Genomic DNA, 21,703 nt, shown 5'->3' on the forward strand with positions numbered 1-21,703 from the left:
GAGCAGCCCACAGGAAGGCTCAGATACAAACCTAAGTGACTGAGTGAATGCGCAGACTCCCTGCTCTGTCCGGGCATAAGTGGGGTCACAGTGGAACTTTCGTGTATTACATTGCTTTTGCAGAGTGCAGCTCCAGGAGAGGCATTATTCCCACTCTACCTCTCCCTTCTTGGCACACCTGGCACCCTTCTCTACTCATCCCATCTGACTATTGTCAGGCCCTGGAGGTGTTCTCCAAGTTCCTCTCTTTCCAAGCTGTGGGTTCCCACAGGAGCCTTTGCTAATTTCTGCCATCATGATGTGTAATTTTCAGGGTTGTCCCTAAGGCTGCAAAAGCTTTGCTGGGCAGAATCTCTGACTTGTTGAAATATTTGATCCCTACAATCTTGCACAAAGGTGTTTAGTAAGTGTTAATTCCTTGGGAGTTTGTTTGGAAAGAGTTCTGTGGGTGGCCAGCTTTCAAGTGCACAGTTTGTAAATTACAATCTCTAGATACTGAGTTTGCTTAAAACAAAGGTACAATTGTCTGACCTAAAGCTCTAGGTCTTGGACCAGCTTCATGGCATGGGACCTGTCAGTTGCACAGGACCATGATTAGAAGTGATCTGCCCTTAGTTTAATACTCTTGCCTTGAAATTCCTACTTTTGAGTAAGAGGCCCTGCATTTTCATTTTGCACTTAGACCTGTAAATCATGCAGCTATTTCTGCACACTGGAGTGTATCCCTCTGTCTGACCTCGGTTGGGCCCTTATTGGGGTACTACACACATATCTGTAACCACCCTGAAATCACCTGCAGGTCTATGGCTTTTATCATACCTCCAGAAAAGTTTAGAAGCATTGTTGTAAATAATAAAAATAGAGAAAATTCAACACCCATTTATGATTTAAAAAAAGAAACAATGTAGGTGTTGAGGGAATTACCTCAACATAACAGAGGCCATAGATGAAAAGTTCACAGTGGGGCTTCCCTGGTGGCACAGGGGTTAAAGACACAACACTATCAAGCTATTGCTAGCCACTGCAACGTGGTTCAATCCCCGGCCAGGGAGCTAACCCACGCATGGCGCAGCAGACCTCTCCTGTCTCGCCTGCTGCTCCCCTCAACAGTGTATTTCAATAGATCTGCCTGTTCTGCTCCCCAATCTGTCTCTGGTGAATCTTCTCACCACCCTGCACCTCTGGCCTATACCCCAGTTCTTGTATGCATAAATAAATGAATAAAAATAAGTCTAAAAAAGAAAAGCCCACAGCTACCACACTCATCCATGAAAATCCCTAAACACTCTTCCTCTAAGATCAGGAACAAGACAAGGATGCCCTTCCTACCACTTTTATTCAACATAGTATTAGAAGTATTATGAGCAGTTAAGCAAAGAAAATAAAAGAAAGGCATCCAAATTGGAAAGAAAGAACTAAAACTGTTACTAATTATATATGACATGGTATTAAATATATAGAAGACCCTAAAAGCTCAAGGGCAAAAAGTTAGAATTACTACATACATTTATCAAAGTTACAAGATACAAAACGAGTACACAAAAATTTGTTGCCTCTCCATTCACTAATCAACTATCAGAGAAATTAAGAAAATCCTATTTACAATTGCATCAAAAGAATAAAATACCTAATAATAAATTAAGGAGATCTATATATTAAAAACTAAGACATAAATTAAAGAAACTGAAGAAGACCCAAATAAATGGAAAGCTATTCCATGATCACGGATTGGAAGGATTAATATTGTAAAAATGTCCATATTTTTCCCAAGAAGACATATTGGCCAAAGGTACTGAAAGATGCTCAACTAATCATCAGAGAAATGCAAATCAAAGCCACGATGAGATAGCACTTCACTGGTGTTAGGATGGATAGTATAATAAAATAAATAACAAGTGTTGGTATGAATTGATGCAGCCACTATTTTCCACCAAAAAAATGCTTTGCAGCACTACTTACAATAACCAAGTCATGGCAACAACCTGTATTCTTCACTAGATGAATGGATAAAGAAAATGTGGTCTGGAGTGGAATATTATTCAGCCACTAAAAAGAGTGAATCTTGCCATTTGTTATGGGGTGGATGGAACTTGAAGGCATTAAGCTAAGTGAAATAAGTCAATCAGAGAATGATAGATACTATATGATTTCAGTTATATGTGGAAGCTATGGGGGGAAACAAATTGATAGATAACAGAACAGATTGGTGATTGCAAGTCACATGGTATCGGAGGGGGACAAAATGGGAGAAGAGGGTCAAAAGGTACAAACTTCCTGTTGTAACTCATGGGATGTATTGACCATCACAGTAACTACAGTTACTAATACTATGTGGCATATTTGATAGTTGCTAAGAAAGTAGATCTTAAAATTTTTCATCACAAAAAATATTTGTAGCTATATGTGGTGCCCAGTAGTACTTGGGATGTGTTGATCATTTCATAATATATCCAAATATGGAATCATTATGCTGTATACCTGAAACTAATATTAATATCAATTATACCTCAGTAAAAATTGAAATAACAATAGCAGAGCTTCACCTAGTACTTGCTGTGTGCCAAGTATAAGGACTTTCCATGTGTTGCCTTGCATGTCAGCAGAGTGGGGCCAGGGCAAAAAGCAGCATAGCATGTCCTCATTCTGGAATAACATCATTTTGTTTAATGCTGGCCAGGATTTTTCTTCCTTATCAATGTTAAAATGATTGCGTTGAACTAAGTGATGTTATTTGAGTACTGGGTTTCGTTATACATCATTTTGCTCAAAGTCGTGGTTTCCAAGACCTGTCAAGAATGTTAAGTAAGGGCTTACTTTATTGCACATCAGCCTCTTTCTAATGCTTCCTCCTCCTCTATTCCCCACCAAATAGGTCCTCCCTTTCTTCCATGGTGTTTATAGGAGCCTGTGTTACTGACTTTGTGAAGAGGAGAGGAAAACTGCCCCCTGCTTTGTCATAATCCCACTCTTAATTTCCCCAAAGCAGACTTTTCCTTTTGCCAAACAGGGACGTGTCAAATGGGAAAGTGGGCAAGACGCCCCCAGTCGAGCTGAGCGATCATAGGGACACTGGAGATGAGCGATAACCTGCTCATCAGGAACCAGAATCTTGGCGATAGCCTGAGTGATGGGTGCCTCACCCTTGTAGGCAAGGAGCAGGTGCCCGCTAGATCTGGGTGGAAAGACAGGGAGCCCTCCATGAGCCTAGCTGAGCACTGTGTTATGGGGCTTGGGTTTGGAGGCTTCCTCCTGCTTCTCATCCTAACAGGGTAGAATCTACATGTTTGTTAACGGGCTTTATGTCTCACTGTGATTGGAGTATAAAGGCCTTTGCGGAAAATCGCTCCCATTTATTTTACACATCTCATGCTTAGAGTCTGTATCTTGTGAAAACATGATGAAAACTCTCACTTAAAGCTGGTCGGCACCATCCCTAGTTCTGCTGTAGCACAAGGGAAGTTTATGAATTTATGAATTTGTGGCGGGGGGGGGCAGCAATCTTGGATACACCTGACCTCCTACTATCTACCACCTCAACTCTGAATTGTCCGAACTGTTTACTTACTGCATTTGGAAAGCTAACTTCACAGTTTTACACCAGACTGGGTCCCTTGGAATGGTGTGCCTTCATGTAGTTCAACAGAATATTATCACAGCTACAGGTCTTGGTTCCTGCTTCTTATCAGTCTATTCCTCCACTTTCTGTTTTTATCGTCCTACTTCTGGCCTCAGCAACAGAAAGTCTTATTGTACCTGTACTTTGGGAGTCTTTCCCCAAACAAATGCTAGATTGTTCTCACTCCCTGGCTTCCTGGTTTGTTATCAGTTAAGAGTTACTGATACTAACAGTGCATGTTCAGCTCAGAGCTGACAAAAACAAAACAAAAAACCCAAAACAAAAAACCACAAAAACCATTTGTTGTTTTAGAAGTTTTCACTCTTAGCAAAATAGACAAAACAAATTTGACAGAAAGATAATGAAATCATAAAACAGTCTGAGTTGCTTGTCTCCATCTCTTGCCATGCTTTTTCTCTCCTGCTGCTCTTCCAGTCACATTCCCCCTTGGAAGATGACAGAGGATCCTCTGTGTGTGTGTGTGTGTGTGTATATATATATATATATATATATATATATATATATATATATATATATCAGGCCCTGCGTTTAATCCTCCAAGTCAACAAAAGACCTTGACTGAAATCAAGGAACTCCTGTGGGTTACTAACTTGCCCAAATAATTTACCAAGAATATGGCCCTGAAACACTTACACTATGTTCTTAACATCTGTGCCAGGGGCTCCCCTCTTATAAGCTCTAGTGTTGTATTGTGAGCTTTACAAGCCATCAGGTTATCGGTGAATCCAGGGCAAGGACTGTGGCTTCATGTACAGAGCGGGCACCCAACAAATGTCAGTTTCTTTATTTCTTTTCCTTCCCTTTCCCAACCCATCACTAAACGCAGGCTTGACTATGCTGTCTAATGACATGTCCCCCATTCTCCATAATTCAAGGTTGCATTACTATTTATGCCATTTTATTTAATTGAGAAAATACTATCAACACTCATGATACAAATACTGCAAAGCAAGTAGTACATCCAGTACTCAACTGAGTGGTAGAGAATTAATGGGCACAGACATAAACCTGATAGAAGTAGATTTAATAGAAGTTTTGGCATCTTGAGCCATGGAATAGGGTGAATAGGATTTCGATGTTAACCTGTGCATTTAGATCACAAGCAGTCATTCAGTTTCTATCCCACAGCAGGCCTGGTTCTGGGTCTACAGAATGAGGAATCAGGGTATGTAAGTAAATGATAGACTAGGGCAGGCATGTGGGATTGAACCTGGTGCTTTTTAGGAGAAGAAACCAGTCAGAGCTCTTACATAAAGACACTGCATCCTATTGAGAGGTTAAACCAATGGAAAGAAGTGATCTTTATTCTTCTGCCTAAGAATTTTTTTCAGGAGAGATGAATGAAGGATGAGTCCCATTGTCAACCATCAATTCGTATCTCTTTTACATTCAACCTCAGCAATATTCTAGTCTTCTCAGAAAGCAAGTCCGTTTTTAAAAGTGTCAGAGGGACACAGCTTTTCTTGGAGATTTTCCAGCTTTGAGTTAATTAATCTCACTTCTGAAGCTGTGAAATCTTAACATATCACACAGGTCCAGAGGGGTCAGGAAAGAAAAACGTTTGACTCACAAGGATAATTCTCATTTAGCAAACATATACGTGATCTGCAGGCAGGGCTCAATCTGTACTCTAATGATTTACACACAGTACAAACTTTAGGTCAAAAGGGAAGTTAGGACCCTATGGCAACTGTTTTCATTCTTTCTGGAAAACTGAATGTTAAAGAATCACAGAGAACATACAGTTCTAGTCCAGATTCCTCATGGTGTAGAAATTGCAACCCAGAGAGGTCCAGCCCCTCACCCGGGACCTTGTACAGCTCAAATTGGGGTCTTGAGTCCAAGAACAGTGTTCCACATACATTGAGGTTTAAGGTGAAATGTTTACATAGACAAAGACTATCTCTGGAACAATACACAGAGAGTGGGTAATTGTAGTTGCTTCTGAGAAGGAGAAATGAAGAGCCAGGGCACAGAGGAGATTTAGTATTCACTAAATACCTTTTCATAATTTTTGAATTCTGTACTGTGTATGTATGTTACCTAATCTGGAAATAGAATATTTATTTTTAAGAATTCAATGGAGTCCTAAGTATTGTTTTGTTTCCTCTTTGCCTCATGTTTGTGTAGAATAGTTTTCTGAATCAGGCCACCCCAGCACATATATGATTCTACAGGAGCAAGGTTAAGTACTTCGGAAGTGCCAGTGGCAGTAGGTTACCACTCTGTGGCTAGAACAAGAAGAGCCTCTTAAACCTCAAGTCAGTGCTATTCCAGAGTCCCAGCTTCCTGCCAACTTTGTGGCACAATCTGGCAGGAAAAAACCCCAGAGAAACACAAATCAATTAGCAGTCAGTGATTTCATTCACTTCAGAGCAGGATATAGTGGTTAACAAACCTTAATGGAAAGGTCTCTGTTAGCCAAAACTCAGTCCTTTCCAAGACAACAGGCGATGCAAAGGCAGGAATCCAATTTAATTCATTGGTAAGTGCCTTCGGTGGGCAGAGCCTAGCCCTAAGAGAAGAATCTGCCTGTTCCTTGACCCCAAGGAACAGAATAGGGGTGGTGAACACACCTATGTCCAGAGGGCAGTGTAATAATGGAAGAGCTAACCATCTGCTGGAACTTTTCCAAAAATAGTATTAGGAGAGAGAGAATAGTCCCTGATGTATTCCATGGAGATTTAATGCATGAATCTCATATGGGAGGATGAATGAGAGGAACTTGGCTCAAACTTCCCAAGCTAGGTTTTTCTACTGGGGTTTCAATGTACACTAGGGAAAAGACTCATTCCTTCATTGAGCACTGAGGCCCTACTATGTGCTGGGCATTGTGGAGGATAGAGGTGCGATTTTCTTCTACTTTCCTCTTAGGTATCTATTGAATACATCGACTCACCTATTTATATTTATATAAAAGTATTTTGTTAGTAGCTGTTACACTTCTGAAGCCCAGAATTAACCTTACTTGCTATTAAGTCTACAGTAACTCTTCTAAATGGGGTCCTTGAACAATCTAATATTACCACTCATTAAACACTGTAAGTGTCTTAGAAGATGTCACTGAATTCTCACATCGATTCCATGAGGTACTTGCAGAGGAGCCTTACAGAGGTGAAACAATTTGTACTGGTTCACACAGAGCAGAACAAGCATGAAAAATACAGGTTGACATTCAAACAGTATTTAATGACTGTCTATGTTGACATGGCATGTAGAGGATCAATTACATGGCTAGTCCCTAACCTCTTGAAGCTTATGATCTGTAGAAGTTTGAGTCCAAAATTGTCAACGTTTACGTTCTACTGCTTCCCTAGATCTGTGCAAAGAGGAGCCACATTTCCAAAGAGAAAACTGGCATGCTTAAGGAATCTGAACAAACAATTCTGTCACCCAGTTCTTTACCTCTGCTTACTAAAATCAAGTTTCTGTTCTCGGAAGATAAATTCGGTTCCTTTAAGGAGTATAAAGAGCAGTCTGGAAGTACAGAGGGTAACAAAGTGGGTCACTTATCTGTGGGAACTTGAGCAAGTAATTTAATTCCTCTAAACTTTAATTTTCCCATCTGAAAAATTGGTGTATTACAATTGCCGGTGCTTGTGGGGAGAACTGAGAAAAGCCCATCACATAGTACACATTCAATAAAGGGTCGCTGTTGTTACGAACAGGACTAGGGAGCAGAAGAAAACCTCAGGCCCATATGTTACGAAGGCTTGTTTGGCAGACATTACTCGTAGCATTCTGCACAGTTGTGTGGTCTCTCTCAAAGATCCACAGCCCTGTTGATTCCTCCGTCTAGGGCATATGTGAGCAATAAAAATTGAATGCATGCAACAGTGAGGCAAGGTGAGTCTCAGTGAGTTAAGAGGTTCAGATGGGGAAGACAGTCATGAACGAGGTCGATACAACCCCCCTACTAAATGAATACTCTTTATTAAACCTTTAGCCCCTTCAAGTTTCAGTGACCTTAAGATGGAAATATACGGACACATCCGGCCTCTCCGAGTAGCTAAAGAGATAACTTAAAACGGTGGCTGTGCAAACTTTGTAAACGAACATCGCTTACAAACGTGAGTGTGGCTGGGTGTCAAACACACCCCACGCCCACGCTGCAGCGGCAGACGGCGAGCCCCCGCTCCGCCCCCTCTTCCTGGTTTTTCCCGGCAACCCGCCTCTCCGGCGTCAGGTGACGAGGGTGCCTGGCCGGCTCGGGCCCCTGATTGGTCGGGCTTCAGAGCGCCTCGCGATTGGCCCGAGGTCGGCGGGCCCCCGCCTCCCTCCTCCTCCTCGCCGCGGCCCACGTGAGGGGGGCGAGTCACGCGATTTCCGGGAACCCGTCAGGAAGGACATAAACAAAACAAACCCGAGGCAGCATGGAGAGGGGCCGCGGCCCCTGCAGCGGAACTGGACTCAGCCCCTGAGCCGCCTCCACACCCGCAGGTGAGCGCCGCTGCCCGCCGCCCCGAGCCGGCCGGGACCTGGGCTGGGGAACCAGCCGAGCGGGGGGCGGAGGAGGGCCGCCGGCCTAGGAGGCAGCAGCGCCGGGGCTCTGGGCCGGGCCGGCGCGGGGCGGGGGCCGGGACCAGGGCCGAGTCTAGGGGCGCGCGGCCCGCAGGCTGCCGCTGGCCGGTCACGGGGGCTTCGGCTCCCCTCCCCCACCCCCGGCCCGGGACGGTTATATAAAAGCGCGGGGCGGCGGTAGAGGGAACCCACGGGCTGGCGGCAGGCTAGGCCAGGGGTGGGCAGTGCCGGGCGTCCGCCCCGCCACGCCGCCGGGTCCTCCACCGCTGCCTGTGAGCGGGAGGCCGTGGCTGCCGGCAACCGGCCTGTCAGAGAAGCGAGCGGGTGGGAGGGGCCGGCGAAGGGAGGGGAGGCGAGGCTGGCGGGGGAGGAGGAGAGAGAGGGGCGTGTGAGGAAGGGCCAGGGCCGCGAAGGTTGGAACCCGGCTGGCAGGAGACGAGGAGGCGCGGGCTGGGGTTGGGGGGCCCCGGGCAGGGGTGGCTCGGGGGTAGTCGCCCCCCTCTTCCCGTCCCCGCCCCAGCGACGGGCGAGAGGGGCCGCCCTCTCGGGATTTGTTTATATGTCTTCTCAAAGCAGCTTGAAGCGGCTGGGAGGCGGAGTCCTCGGCGCGGAATGGCAGGCCCTGTTTCCAATGGGGCAGGCGGGTGGAGGCGGCTTCGCCAATGGGAGCAGGGGAGGCGGTGCCGCTGAGCCCCAATTGGTTCGGCTGTACCGGGGGTGGGGCGGGTGGGGCGGCCATGTTAGATGGGAGGGGACCGGTGGTGGTGGGTCACCGAGAGGGGAGGAGACAGGGCAAAGGGCGAGGGAGCCGGGCCGGGGGCGTTTCTGGTGTCCGAAGGCGAGTCCCATCGGACCTGGAAGTAGCTCAGGAGAGCCTGAGCCCGCACTCCCCACCCGAGCAGAGGAGGCAGGGAAGTACCGAAGGCAGGCCACCCGCCCCTGGGGGTGGTTCCTGGGACTAGATATGGAGCTCAGTCTCTGGAGTCTCCCTCTGTCTCGGCCCTTCGCTTCCTGACAAACCCGGCTGCCATACCCTGTAATTGCCCGCCCAAGAAAGCAAACCTTTCTGCTGTTTCTGAGCGGACTTGAGCCTTAAGACTACCTTAAGGAGGTACTTGGATAACTAGTGTTCTGAATTTCTGCACCAGGCCTCAGCTAGAGGCAGGCACTGAGAAGGAAGTTCTGCTTTCCTGGATCTTGTCCAGAGAAAACCAGAACTAGAAAAGCCGAGAAAGTTAAGGGCAGGGCGGGGTTTCCATTTTTCATCAGGATGCCTTTTAAAGATTAAGCACGGGCCCTCTGTGCCTGTCCTAGTGTTAATATTAATTCAACCCTCCTGCTCACATTAATTGGTAGCGCATGTAAATCAACTTCATGAGAGAAGTGAGCCTTGAGAAAAATTAATTAGATTTGAAGGGTTTTTAGAACTTTGTCTTTCGAATACTTAGCAGGTGAGAAATAGGATGAAGGTCTGTGTTTTTAAGCAGAAAGTGAGATTGTTATGGAAATTTTGTGACCTTGGTAAACTGGTTATCACTTGTACTTTTAAATATTCTTCCCATTTTCCTGTAATACAAAGCTAGGAGTAATACCAAAGATGGTGGTTGGGGAGGTGGGTGGTATGACTAATTAGAAAATCACTTTAATTGTGTTGTGATTGTTTTGGCATTCTATTGACCTTAAAAATGCTTAATTTAGCCTTGTGTTACCATCAGTTATAATCGGTGACTCCACTGGTATTGTCAACGGTTCCAGGCTGTGGCTGCATCTTTGGTTAAGCACTTCCGGGTGGGAACAAGCCTCAGACTGTGTTTGCTTAGGAATTTGCATTGTCTCCTATTTGGCTAGCTGAAGAAAGATAACAATTGGTAAATAAATGGGTTAGCCATTTCTGTAGTAATTTGACATGTTTTGTTCACAGTTCTATGTAAACTATGTAGACTATGTAAAACTAATCACTGACTCTTTGATAGACTCCAGATCTTAAACATAACTTTTACAGCAAATAAAAACATTACTTTTTTTAACCAGTTGTTATTTCATTGATTAGTATTGTGTTGGCTTTCCAAATCCTAGTGCTTTAAAATACCATCATTAATTATAAAAAAGCTATCGCTAACCTTAAAACCTTCATTGATACTTGGAATATTTACTCAATGCCATTTTTACTGTTCCATTGGTTGATAAATTCAGTTAGCATTGAATATTTAACAAAATGTTCTCTTATTCTAAGAATGGCAGATAGATCCACTAGGACTTATTTGGGTGTCATTCTTTTATTTAAATGAGATAGTTGTTTTGAGATTTTAGAGTGGTAAGAATAGAAGAGGCTAACTACATTCACAAGAAGAGTTTTTTGATGCTTTACCTGTCATCTCCATTCTATTTGTCATACAGGTGAAAACAAACTTTTACAATGATATGTTCTGTTTGGTTGCATGTGGATTCTTCAGTATGAGGAGTAAAGGAATACCTAGTATCGCCCCTGATGGTGGTTAACTAAATATAAGCGACATTGACAGTTTAATGAGCTTGTATGTAATTTTATTGATGTATCAGTTTTAAAAAGATAAAAATTATATTCACTATTTAAAAAATTTAGTATTCAGTATTACAGATTTTGAATGAATCAGTAGAGGTTTGTTTCTATGTGGGTTTGTACTTGGATGTTTTGGGAAAGAATTCTGACTCTTTTACCATATTCAGTTGCTCATTTTGCAGGATAGATAAATTCTAGGCTAGAAGTGAGTTTGTTAGATCGTTGGTTCTGGTGGTTCTTAAATGGGGTTCAACAAACTTTCTATGTTGGGTCCAGTAATGAATATGTAAGTTTTGTGAGCCATATAGTCTCTTTTTCTTTTAAATATTTATTTATTTATGCATACAGGAGTTGGTGTACAGACCAGAGGTGCAGGGGGGTGAGAAGGTTCACCAGAGACAGAGTGAGGAGCAGAACTGGCGGATTGACTGAAACACGCTGCTGAGAGAAGCAGCAGGCGAGACAGGGGAGGTCTGCTGGGCCATGTGGGTCACCTTCCGGGCCTGGGATCGAACTTGTGCTGCAGTAGTTGCGGAGTCCTTGATAGTGCTGATGCTTAACCCCATGCGCCATCAGGGAGGTCCCAAGCCATATAGTTTCTGTCATATCTATTCAACTCTACAAATTGTAGCATGAAAATAGCCACAGACTATGCCAGTAAAACCTCACAAGAATGAGCAAGCTATGGTCAAAAGCTATAGCTTGTTTGTCAACCCCTGTTCTAAGATCTCAATCACTTCGTTTTAAGTACTCAGATGTTGCCGTAGTGGATGTTACCATATTGTAGAATATGTAGACATGTGCTTTGGATAATATTTGAGCACTTGCATAATGTACATTATCTCTTGCTTTGAATAATTTTAATAATAGCACATGGCAATGTTATCCTTTTTATTTTATTTGCAAAGAGATAATTTCTGGAAAAACTGTTTAAAGCAAATGTTGGTGTGTTGAGTCCTGTTTATTTTAGAGATATGTTCCTGATTGAAAAACTTTGACTTTAAGATATGATACCTAATATATTAATGTATGAACTTTAATATATTCAAGGGTATGATACTATTGAGTTTAGAGGTGCATTAGCATATTCTTAACAAAACTGAATAGCTGTTTCAAAAGATGTTAGTCAAGCGAATAAACACATTTAGCTCTTATACTCATATTTGACATGCAGTTAATTTAAGTGACATTCATTGTGCTATTGCCTGAGATGTTTGTAGAATTACTTAAGTAGGGTAAGATATTTTTTCAGACAAAACCCAAAAAGATAGAACTTGCCTTACCTCACCTTCCTTGAAAAATGTCAAGTGGTGCTACGTGCCCACCGAAGTAGAGACAGCATGTCCTAAAAATATCACACAGGCACATACTTAATTTCTTCATAGATAGCTTCTTGCTTTGTTTTTATCTAATATATCACCAGTTTTTTGATGAGTTGAGCAAGATTTTAAGTGCAAACATGAAAGTTTAGAAAGAAGAATGTATTGATCTTTTAAAATTGAAAAGGATCACATGGACTATAATCTAGTTTCTAGTATTGCAAGCTTCGTAGGTGACTCTGGATAGTTCACTTTATTCATTTGTAATAGTGGGGATTAATGTTTTCTGTCTCACAGAGGGATATTGGGAAATTGTTATTGTGTTCTCAAGCTCTGCTACTATGAATATGTTAATACTTTAGTCTGCATGGAGCCACCTCACAAATCTGGATTTGATTTTCTTTTCTTTCTCAGTTTCAGTCCTTCTCATTTTATTTTTATTAGCACTTGCCTCACTCTGCAGTATTTCTCTACCCATTTAAGGGTGAGCTCCTTGAGGTCAAAGTCTGCCTCTTATTTCCCTATTCCCAGCACCTCTCATTTGTGCCAGACACCTTCTAGTGCTTCTGAACTACTTAAATAGATGAAACTCTTAATTGCTAAAAACTACTTCTCTGGAAGGTAATAAAGTCTACTATTAGTAGAGATGTTGGGCTTTCTTAGTTGAAAGGGAAGAATTTTAATTATCTGCTCAAAAAGCCTTCATTGCTTTTATGAGAGTTTATAGAGAAGCTATTTTGATGATATGTAAAAATCCCTCAAATTCTTTTGTTAGTTTGTTTTCAGATACATTCCATAGTTATCTTTGTTCAATACACCCTCCAGGTACAAAAAAAAAGTTGTGCTTTGTTCTTTGGATTTGTCAGTACTGCGTGGCACATTTGTCTCTGGTGTTTGGCAAATGTGTGTGGAACCGCTTATTAGTTATTTGGGATAATTGTTCCCTCTGTATAACAGGGTCCTCTTTTGGGGGAAGCATTGAAAAGTAATGTTTGCTAGTAAGTCTGTTTTCCCCTGGTGGCCGGGGGTGGGGGGTGGGGGTGGAATGGCTGCCTTGGGGAGAGTTTGGTGCAGGGAACTTGTGATACTTTGTGACTGTAGTGCTGTCCCATTCTGTCACCAGCTCATGTACCCTTTTACCAGTTTGCAACTTTTCTTTCAATAGCTATATTGGAATTCTCCCTAAGCAGCTTTCCAAACTTTTCATCTCCCTATGAATTACCAGCAGTTCTAATCATTCTATCATCTTGTCCTCTTAACAGGAAACCACTTTAACATATTTTGTTACAAAGTCATGTTTTCACTTATCTTTGGGTATTGTTGACTTTGATCGTTTTCTATGACAGCATCATGAACTTGCTGATTTCTTGTGCAGTTTTCTCCAGGCTCCTGTTGTACCTAATTTTCTTCCATCTAATGTCCTGTCTTTCAGAATTCAAGGTGCTCCTTTTACTGCTATATACAGCACACCTGATGGAATTTGCCTTCTCTGTTAAATATTTGCCATTTACTGAGAAATTTAAAGCATTGTAAAAATATAACAAAAAAATTATTCCTTGATTTATGGGAAGGAATTAGGGGGAGGATAGAGATACTCTTATAGAACAGGTTTATTGTAGAATCTTTGAAAACAGCAAGGTTTCCAGCCTCCTGCTGTGCTGTGCAAGGTGAAGTGGATTCGTTATGTTTTCAAAACTGTTTTTTAGTAAGGATTTTTGTCGTTACTATTGAATCCACTACCTGAGTTGCAGGTGAAAAACTATTAGAGGAGACAGACATTGCAGTTCAACATTTGATAATATTTAGAACAAAGTGTTCTGAAAATATTGAAGAAGGCCTAGTAACTCTGCCTGGGAAAGCTGGAGAAGCTTCACAGAAAGGGTGACCTTATTTTTTTTTTTTTAAAGATTTATTTATTTATACATACAGGGACTGGGGTACAGGCCAGAGGTGCGGGGCTGAGAGGAGTCATCAGAGACAGACTGGGGAGCAGAACAGGTGGTTTGACTGAAATACACTGCTGAGGGGAGCAGCGGGTGGGACAGGAGAGGTCTGCTGGGCCATGTAAGTAGCTCCGTGGCCAGGAATTGAGCTTATGCTGCAGTGGCTGTGGACAGCTTCATAGTGAAGTGCTTAATCCCTTGTACCACCTGGAGGCCTGGAAAGGGTGACATTTAAACTAGGTTTTGAAGAACAATGAAGGCAGCATTCTGGTCCACTCAAGGTGGTAATAAAAGTGTATGAGGTGTGTGTGGGGTGAGGCTGGAGATGAAGTTTCCATTAAGGGGGATGAGGGGCAGAGATGAAGAGGAGATTCTTTTGTGAGACTGAGCCGAAGAGCTTTTTTGCTTTCCACTTGTCCTTAAATTCTCCTAGGTCTGCTCTGTACAGTTAGGTCACTAGTCATTTCTGTGTAGTTCTGACTTGGGTTGGTTGATCTCTCCCCCTGTCCCCATAGTTTTTAGTTTTTCTTCTATTCCCTCATCAAGGTCTGACTACCTCCCTTCTCTCTCTCAATCTGCCAGTGCCAAGGTAGCTTTGACTTCGCTCCATTGTGTCCCTTGCCTCCATCCCTTCCTTTATTCCATTTGGGTTTCTTTTCCCTTTTTTTATTTTTTCCTTTTGCTTGAATTAAAAACAAACAAAAAATTCATACTATCTGCTTATTTTGCATATGAATAGTATTATATGTCTTAGTTGATTCTATATGCTTAGTTGGGAAATCTTGTGAGATCAACTTGTCTTTGATACCTATCCACGTACTACTTCCCCGTACTATGAATGCCCATATAGGAAGCATTTTCCTTTGTATTCAAAGATGCTACTTTTCATAGGCTGCAGTACAGAATATGAGTACTTAGTGTTGTGTTTGCTACTTATTCAGTAACTTAAAATTGTCCTTTGATGAGGGAGATCCAATTCAGATCTCATCTAAGCAGAGATGATAGTACACTGTAGTTTTATTCTACTTTCTAAACTGCACTTTCACTTATTTTTTTAAGATTTATTTATTTATTTGTAGAAGAATTGGGGTGTAGGTCAGAAATGCAAGAGGGGGGTTGTGAGAGGATTCACCAGAGACACAGTAGGAAGCAGAATAGGTGGATTTACTGAAATACACTGCTAAGGAGAGCAGCAGGCAAAACAGGAGAGGTCTGCTGTGCCGTGTGGATTAGCTCTGTTGCTGTGGATTAAACTCATGCCACTGAGGTTATAGCACTGAGACTTAATCCCAAGGCTACCAGGGAGGCTCTAATCTCCACTTTTAAATATCGGTCTTATTGAGGTATAAATTTTCATAAAAAATTCACCCAATTTTTAGTTTTGACATATGTATGCAATCATCTAACCACTCCTAAAGTTATGACATAGAACTTTTCTGTCTCATGATCCCCTTCACCCCAGTGATTTGTTTTCTATAGTTTTGTCTTTTCTGGGATATCATATAAATGCACTCATATAAGATGTGTTCTCTTTTGAGTCTCACTGCTTTTACTTGACAAAATGCTTTTGAGATTTATGTTTCTAGTATCAGTTGAGTACTTGTAAATATATATACCACCATTTCCCCATTTATCAGTTGATGGATATTTGGGTTGCTTCCAGATTTTAGGTTGTTATTAATAAAGCTGCTATATAAACATTCATGTACCAGTTTTTTTTTTAAGAGACTTCCATTTTTTTTAAAGATCTATTTATTTATGCATGCAAGAGCTGAGGTATAGGCCAGAGGTGCAGGAGGTGAGAGGATTCACCAGAGGCAGAGTGGGGAGCAAAAAAAGCAGACTGACTGAAATAAACTGCTGAGGGGAGCAGCAAGCGAGATAGGAGAGGTCTGCTGCACCATGCGGGTAGCTCCCTGGCTGGCCAGGGATGGAACTCGTGCTGCAGAGGCTATAGCTTCATAGTGCTGGGCTTAACCCCTTACACCACCAGGGAGGACCCTCATGTACCAGTTTTTAAAAATACCTCTTTTAACATTACTTTTTATCTGGAGGTTGAGTTGTAGAATAGTTAAAGTGTGATAGCTCTGGAGTTACCTATAGTCTCAAACAGGTTTTTTGGTAGCTCTGAATTTCAATTCCTATCTGAAAATGGAACTGGGGGGAGATTGGAGCAAATTAGGGAACAGGGAATATTTTACTCAGTTTAGGTAGTTCAGTTTAAACGAACTCGCTAGGAATATGTACCCAGTGTTGTCTGGATGATTTTTTTTTTCCCTAAGAGAGTAGCATTTGATGCCAGGATTCAGAAATTTTATCAAAAAAATTTCATTTTAAGTACTGACGGTTAAAATGGAATTTTTTATTTTTATTTTTTAAAGCTTTATTTATTTATGCATACAACAACCAGCATGTAAGCCACAAGTACAGGGGGTGAGAGGATTCACCAGAGAGAATGGGGAGCAGAACAGGCAGATCTACTGAAACACACTGCTGAGGGGAGCAGCGGGTGAGGCAGAAGAGGTCTGCTGCGCCATATGGGTTGCTCCCTGGCCGGCCGGGGATAGAACTTGGCTCCTGTAATTAGTGGTAATTTTTTCTCATTCTAAATAAATACTCATATTCATAACTAAAAAAAAAATAGAACTTGTACTGTAGTGGCTGGCGATAGTTTGATAGCACTGTTTTTAACCCCTGCGCCACCATGGGGGACTCCAAAATGTAATTTTTTAAAAACACTAATGTGTGGGCCGAACAAAACCCAGAAATAGTAATTGATTGTGACTGTAGTCTAGTTTGAGCCCTTTGCTTTAAATTTTAAGTGGACTTTCTCTTTTTTCTTAAAATATACATATTCCTAGTAGCGTAAATTATTAGGTCCCTGTTACCTTTGCGTTATAGCTTAATACCTGCTAATTATCCAAACTCCCAGAGTTAAAAACTAATAAACTAGTATAAATGAATTTTATTCTTTCCTCTGGTTGGAGAGATATAAGAGTACTGGGTGCCTGATGGGAGGGTGGAGCAAATGCTGGTTGTATTCTATACTTCTTTCTCCAACACTTGAGATAGTCTGCCTCTTTTGATTTATTTTTAGCTCTAGCCCTGTGGAGACAAGTACATTATAGATTAAACTGTGTATGTGTGTTTTATTAGAATTTGTGTAGTTTGGATAGAACGATAAATCTTATTTAAATCCAGAATCTGTGGTAAACCATATTTTTTGTATCTATATATAAATATATATACACAATGTATATATAAAGAAGAGATAAGTTGTACTTAATTGTTTGAACAATAGCTGCAGTCTCTCTAAAAAACTTTTTTCCCCTGGTAATCTGACTACCAGTTGTTTATTGTGTGTAGAGCTGACTAGTGTGCAACTTTATGAATTCAAAGATTCTTTTGCTGATTAAACCAGCATAATTGTCATTCAGTCTCATAAAGCAGGAGGCTAGGGTGTTATCTCTTATTCACCCTAGTTCCAGGCAGTTGGGTTTCTGCTCTAAGTAAGGGATTTAGACAATATAAGGTCTGAGTTGAATTTGGGTTTATACCTTCACAGCAGCAACATCCCAGGAACATCTTAAACCAAAGAAGGATGCTGAGAATAAAAATAGCCACCATGTATTGAATGTTTTGTGCCAGGACTAGATACTCTACATATTATTGTGAATCCCAATATCCTGGAAAGTAAGGCTCTGCAAATTAAAGGGGGAATTCTTGTATTTACAAATTAATGAAGGCAAGTGAGAATCTGGACCAAAATGCCGGATATTTAATTAAAAAGCAGAACCTTTGATCTTGAATCCAATTTGAATCTCATAGAACATACCAGTTTTTCTTAGTGTCGAATTGTGTCCACAACCTCTTTGTAGCGCTGTGCCCATAACCTCTGTACCAGCTGTTCTATAGTCCTCTACTGGCGGTATGGCCCATTTCACACAATAGGAAAGAATTTGAAAATTGTCAAGTATATTTATGCTACTTTTGAAGAAGTGTCAAACTTGAGTAAGGAGGAAGGAGACACTTAGCTTTGAAGGGGCATCCAGGCCCCTGATTACAGGACTACTGAACTTTTTAGACTATGTCCAGAATGTCCCATGATGGCGATTTCTCTGGAATCTTGCTTTGTGACTCAAGTCGATTCTGCCTGTACCACTGCCTGTTTTTGTGCTGTTGCTCTTAGTAGTACTGTTTTTAGGTTTCTGTAGAAAAGCTCACAAAACGGAATGATTCTTTGAAACTCAGATCTTTAACCTGCATAAAAATATTTGTTTTAATTAACAATATGTGTGTGGGCCTCCCCGATGGCACAGTGGGTTGAGGGCCATGCTGTGAAGCTGTCTATAGTCTCTGCAGCGCGGGTTCGATCCTCATCTGGCTAGGGAGATACCCACAAGGCGCAGCAGACCTCCCCTGCTTTGCCCACTGCTCCCCTCAGCAGTGTTTTCGGTCCATCTGCCTGTTCTGCTCCCAGCTCTGTCTCTGATGAATCCTCTCACCCTGCTGCACCTCTGGTCTATACCCCAGCTCTTGTATAAATAAATAAATCTTTTTTAAAAAAAAAAAACAACAACAACAATGTGTGTGTGTGTGTGTGTGTGTGAGGAGAGGAAGAAGTGAGAGAGTAACGTATCATTCCAGTGTCTGGATTAAGTTAATTTAAATAATTTTTCATCCAACCCCCCCTTCCTTAACAAGAATAATCTCAGGGCTTTGCAATTGCCTGAAATTCAAATCTCATTCTTCCTGGAAATTAAAAAGAAAATCAGTAGTACAATTTTAAATATTTTTACTGCATGATGCCACACAAGACTCAAATTAACAAATTTCTGCAACATACTTCCAAGCACATAAAAGATGCTTAATAAATATATATCAAATGACTGCTTTTTTGTACCGTCCTCTTTGTATATAAAGAACGTCACACCTCTGACTCCTTACTGGAAAGTCCTCTGGCCTTAGAGGATTTCCCATTCGTCAGTCAAATCTTTTGTCTGGATGCCTGTGCTGAACCAGGCATTGCTTTTGAAATAGATGTGTGAGAGATAATGGTCATTCTTAGTCCTAGTGGAAGCAAGGGATTGGGGAGGAGAAAGAAAATGTTGTAAACAAAGGTATGGAAGGTGTCTCACTATTGAATATTCTTAGGAGGGTGAAGTGGGATTGTAGGTACCTTAAGAATTGGGGGAAATTGTCAGATCAAGCTAGTATTAGTGTTACACTTATGGAAGAGTAGTGGAAGATGGGGTTGGAAAATGGAATTGTGTCTTAGTATTTTGAACATTACTCGAGAAGTTTGGGAGTTGCTGAAAACTTGTGACACAATGCTAATATGATATGGTTTATGGAGAAAAAATACAGTTTTTTATTGGGGTATAAGAACTAGGGAGAGTGAGTACGGAGACAGGGAGATCTGTAGGGCAAATATTGGAATGGTAAATGTATAATCGTGAGGCCCATGTCAGGGTTGAGAAGAGCAAAGTCAAACTAGCTGCATGTATGCTTGGTACAAGGTAAGTTGTCAGTATATTTTTATTAAAAAAGAATAGGCGTGGTTAACAAAGCAAGTGGAGAGGAGGAAAGAGTCAAGGCTGAGACCAGTGTTCTGTGCCAGGATGTCTGAGAGTAATGGTACTCGCGACAGAACGGGAATTTTTAGGTGGGACGTGCCATGTTCGAGGTGATAGGATGTGAGTGAACATGGAAATGCCTGTATCTCACACAGTATGACTTGCACGCCCATGTTTAGATTTGGGAGTCCTCCAGAAGATATAGATTTGGGAGTCCTCCAGAGATTGTCTTGAGGCATTGAGAGTAGAAATGGTCTCTGTAATAATACGTTTGCAGAGAGACAGAAATGACCTTGGACAAATTTCTTGTAGAAATTTTTTTAAATGTAAAAATGGTTTGACAGAGGTTGGAAGATGGTAATGATACTTCAATTATACTTTAACATGTTTTATCAAATGATAGAGTATAATAATGTGCTTTGTAATCTGTGAACCGCTGCACAAGTATAAATTGAATATTTTGTCATTACACCTCAAGGGTATAGTCAAAGGTGGCTGGGTTAGAAGTGTGTTTTTGGTTCTGATTAAAACTGTCTCTTGCTCTTAGTCTTGTGCTCCGAACATCTCGATTAACAGGTATGAAGGTTGCAAAAAGCTCGTAATATCTTGTAGTTCACAGTTTTCAGAAGTAAAAAGCAGCCTTCCCATTCAACTCACATTGATCCAAAATGCTTTAATGGTATTTTCTATTGGTACCCAAAAGGTTTTAACTCAGTTCCCACATGTTGTCTTTGTAGCCCAAAGATTAAAGTTGAACAGCAGCCTTTGGAAAGAAATAGAACAAAATCCAGAGAGGTTTAGTGTCCTCCTCCAAGACTACATTCCAGTGGGATATCACTTGAGATTTAGTATGGTGTTCTCTTAGGAGAATCTTGAGGAAGATTCTCCTTAAATGTGCTTTTAATTTTTTTTAAGTATGTGTGGCAAACCTAATTTTTTTGGTATTTTTTATTTTTTTTGAAATATTTTATTTTATATAATTCTTACATCTTTTTTCATCTTTGCACAATGTATACATTTTCATTTTGGTTATATTCCCCATACAATTGCACCTCCCCCCTTATTTTGACTCTAGTCCTTCCTTTCCCCGCTCCTCCCTAATCTCCCCCCCCCATTGTGTCTCTGGTTTGTAGTTGCTTGTTGATATTGATTTTCACTTTATTATAATTAGTCTTTTTCCTGGTCCCTTATTTAGGTTTTCTAAATTCCTGCTATGAGTGAGACCATCTGGTATTTTTCTTTTTCTTTCTGGCTTATTTCACTGAGCATGATCCCTTCTAGCTCCATCCATGTTGCTGCAAACTGCATGTGTTTATCTTTTTTGATTGCTGAGTAATACTCCATTGTGTATATGTACCACATCTTCTTGATCCAGTCATCTATTTTTGGGCATTTGGGTTGTTTCCATAGTTTAACTATTGTAAATAATGCTGCTATAAACATAAGCATGCAGGTGCCCTTTGGAATTAATGTTTCTGTGTCATTTGGGTAAATAACTAGGAGTGGAATTGCTGGATCATATGGAAGCTCTATGTTTAGTAGGTCCAGAAATCTCCACACAGCTCTCCATAGTGGTTGGACCAGTTTGCACTCCCAGCAGCAGTGCAGGAGAGTTCCTTTTTCTCCACACCGTCGCCAACATTTGTTGTTGCTAGTTTTTTTAATATGTGCCATTCTCACTGGTGTGAGATGGTATCTCATGGTAGTTTTGATTTGCATTTCCCTGATTACAAGTGATGTTGAACATTTTTTCATATGCCTGTTGGCCATTTGCATTTCTTCTTCAGAGAAGTTTCTTTTTAGCTCTTCTGCCCATTTTTCGACTGGATTATTTACTTTGTTTTTGTTGAGTCTCATCAGCTCTTTGTAGATTTTTGTGATCAGTCCTTTATCGTTAGTGTTGTGTGCAAAAATGTTCTCCCAGTCGGTGGGGTTTCTCTTTGGGCAAACCTAATTTTTAAAACTCTGAATATGAGGATAAAAGGAGACTAGATTGACCCAGAGATAAAGAGTTCACAAAGTAGTGTGGAGGAAGAATTCCATCTCTCTATAAGGTCATGGTAAGAAAAGCACTGCTTTCTAGGAAAAGATTCTTTTCTCGCTCAATCTGTGGGAAAAGATAGGTCATTTCCCTCCTTACTCTCCTCTTTTCTCTATTTTACCTCCTA

General features: G+C 41.3%; 1 protein-coding gene across 1 annotated transcript in view; it reads left to right on the top strand.

The window, feature by feature from the left end:
- Window positions 1-8,895: 8,895 nt before the first annotated feature.
- The window catches only part of CREBRF (CREB3 regulatory factor), a gene marked incomplete at both ends in the record, with an annotated part of 46,138 nt that continues 33,330 nt past the window's right edge, over window positions 8,896-21,703 (top strand). The window contains one exon of the mRNA XM_084242367.1: window positions 8,896-9,073. Within this exon, the coding sequence (XP_084098493.1) occupies window positions 8,896-9,073 (178 nt within the window). The remainder of the gene's footprint in view (window positions 9,074-21,703) is intronic.

The sequence above is a fragment of the Talpa europaea genome, assembly GCF_964194135.1.
Source record: "Talpa europaea genome assembly, chromosome: 9".
Lineage (NCBI taxonomy): Eukaryota > Metazoa > Chordata > Mammalia > Eulipotyphla > Talpidae > Talpa > Talpa europaea.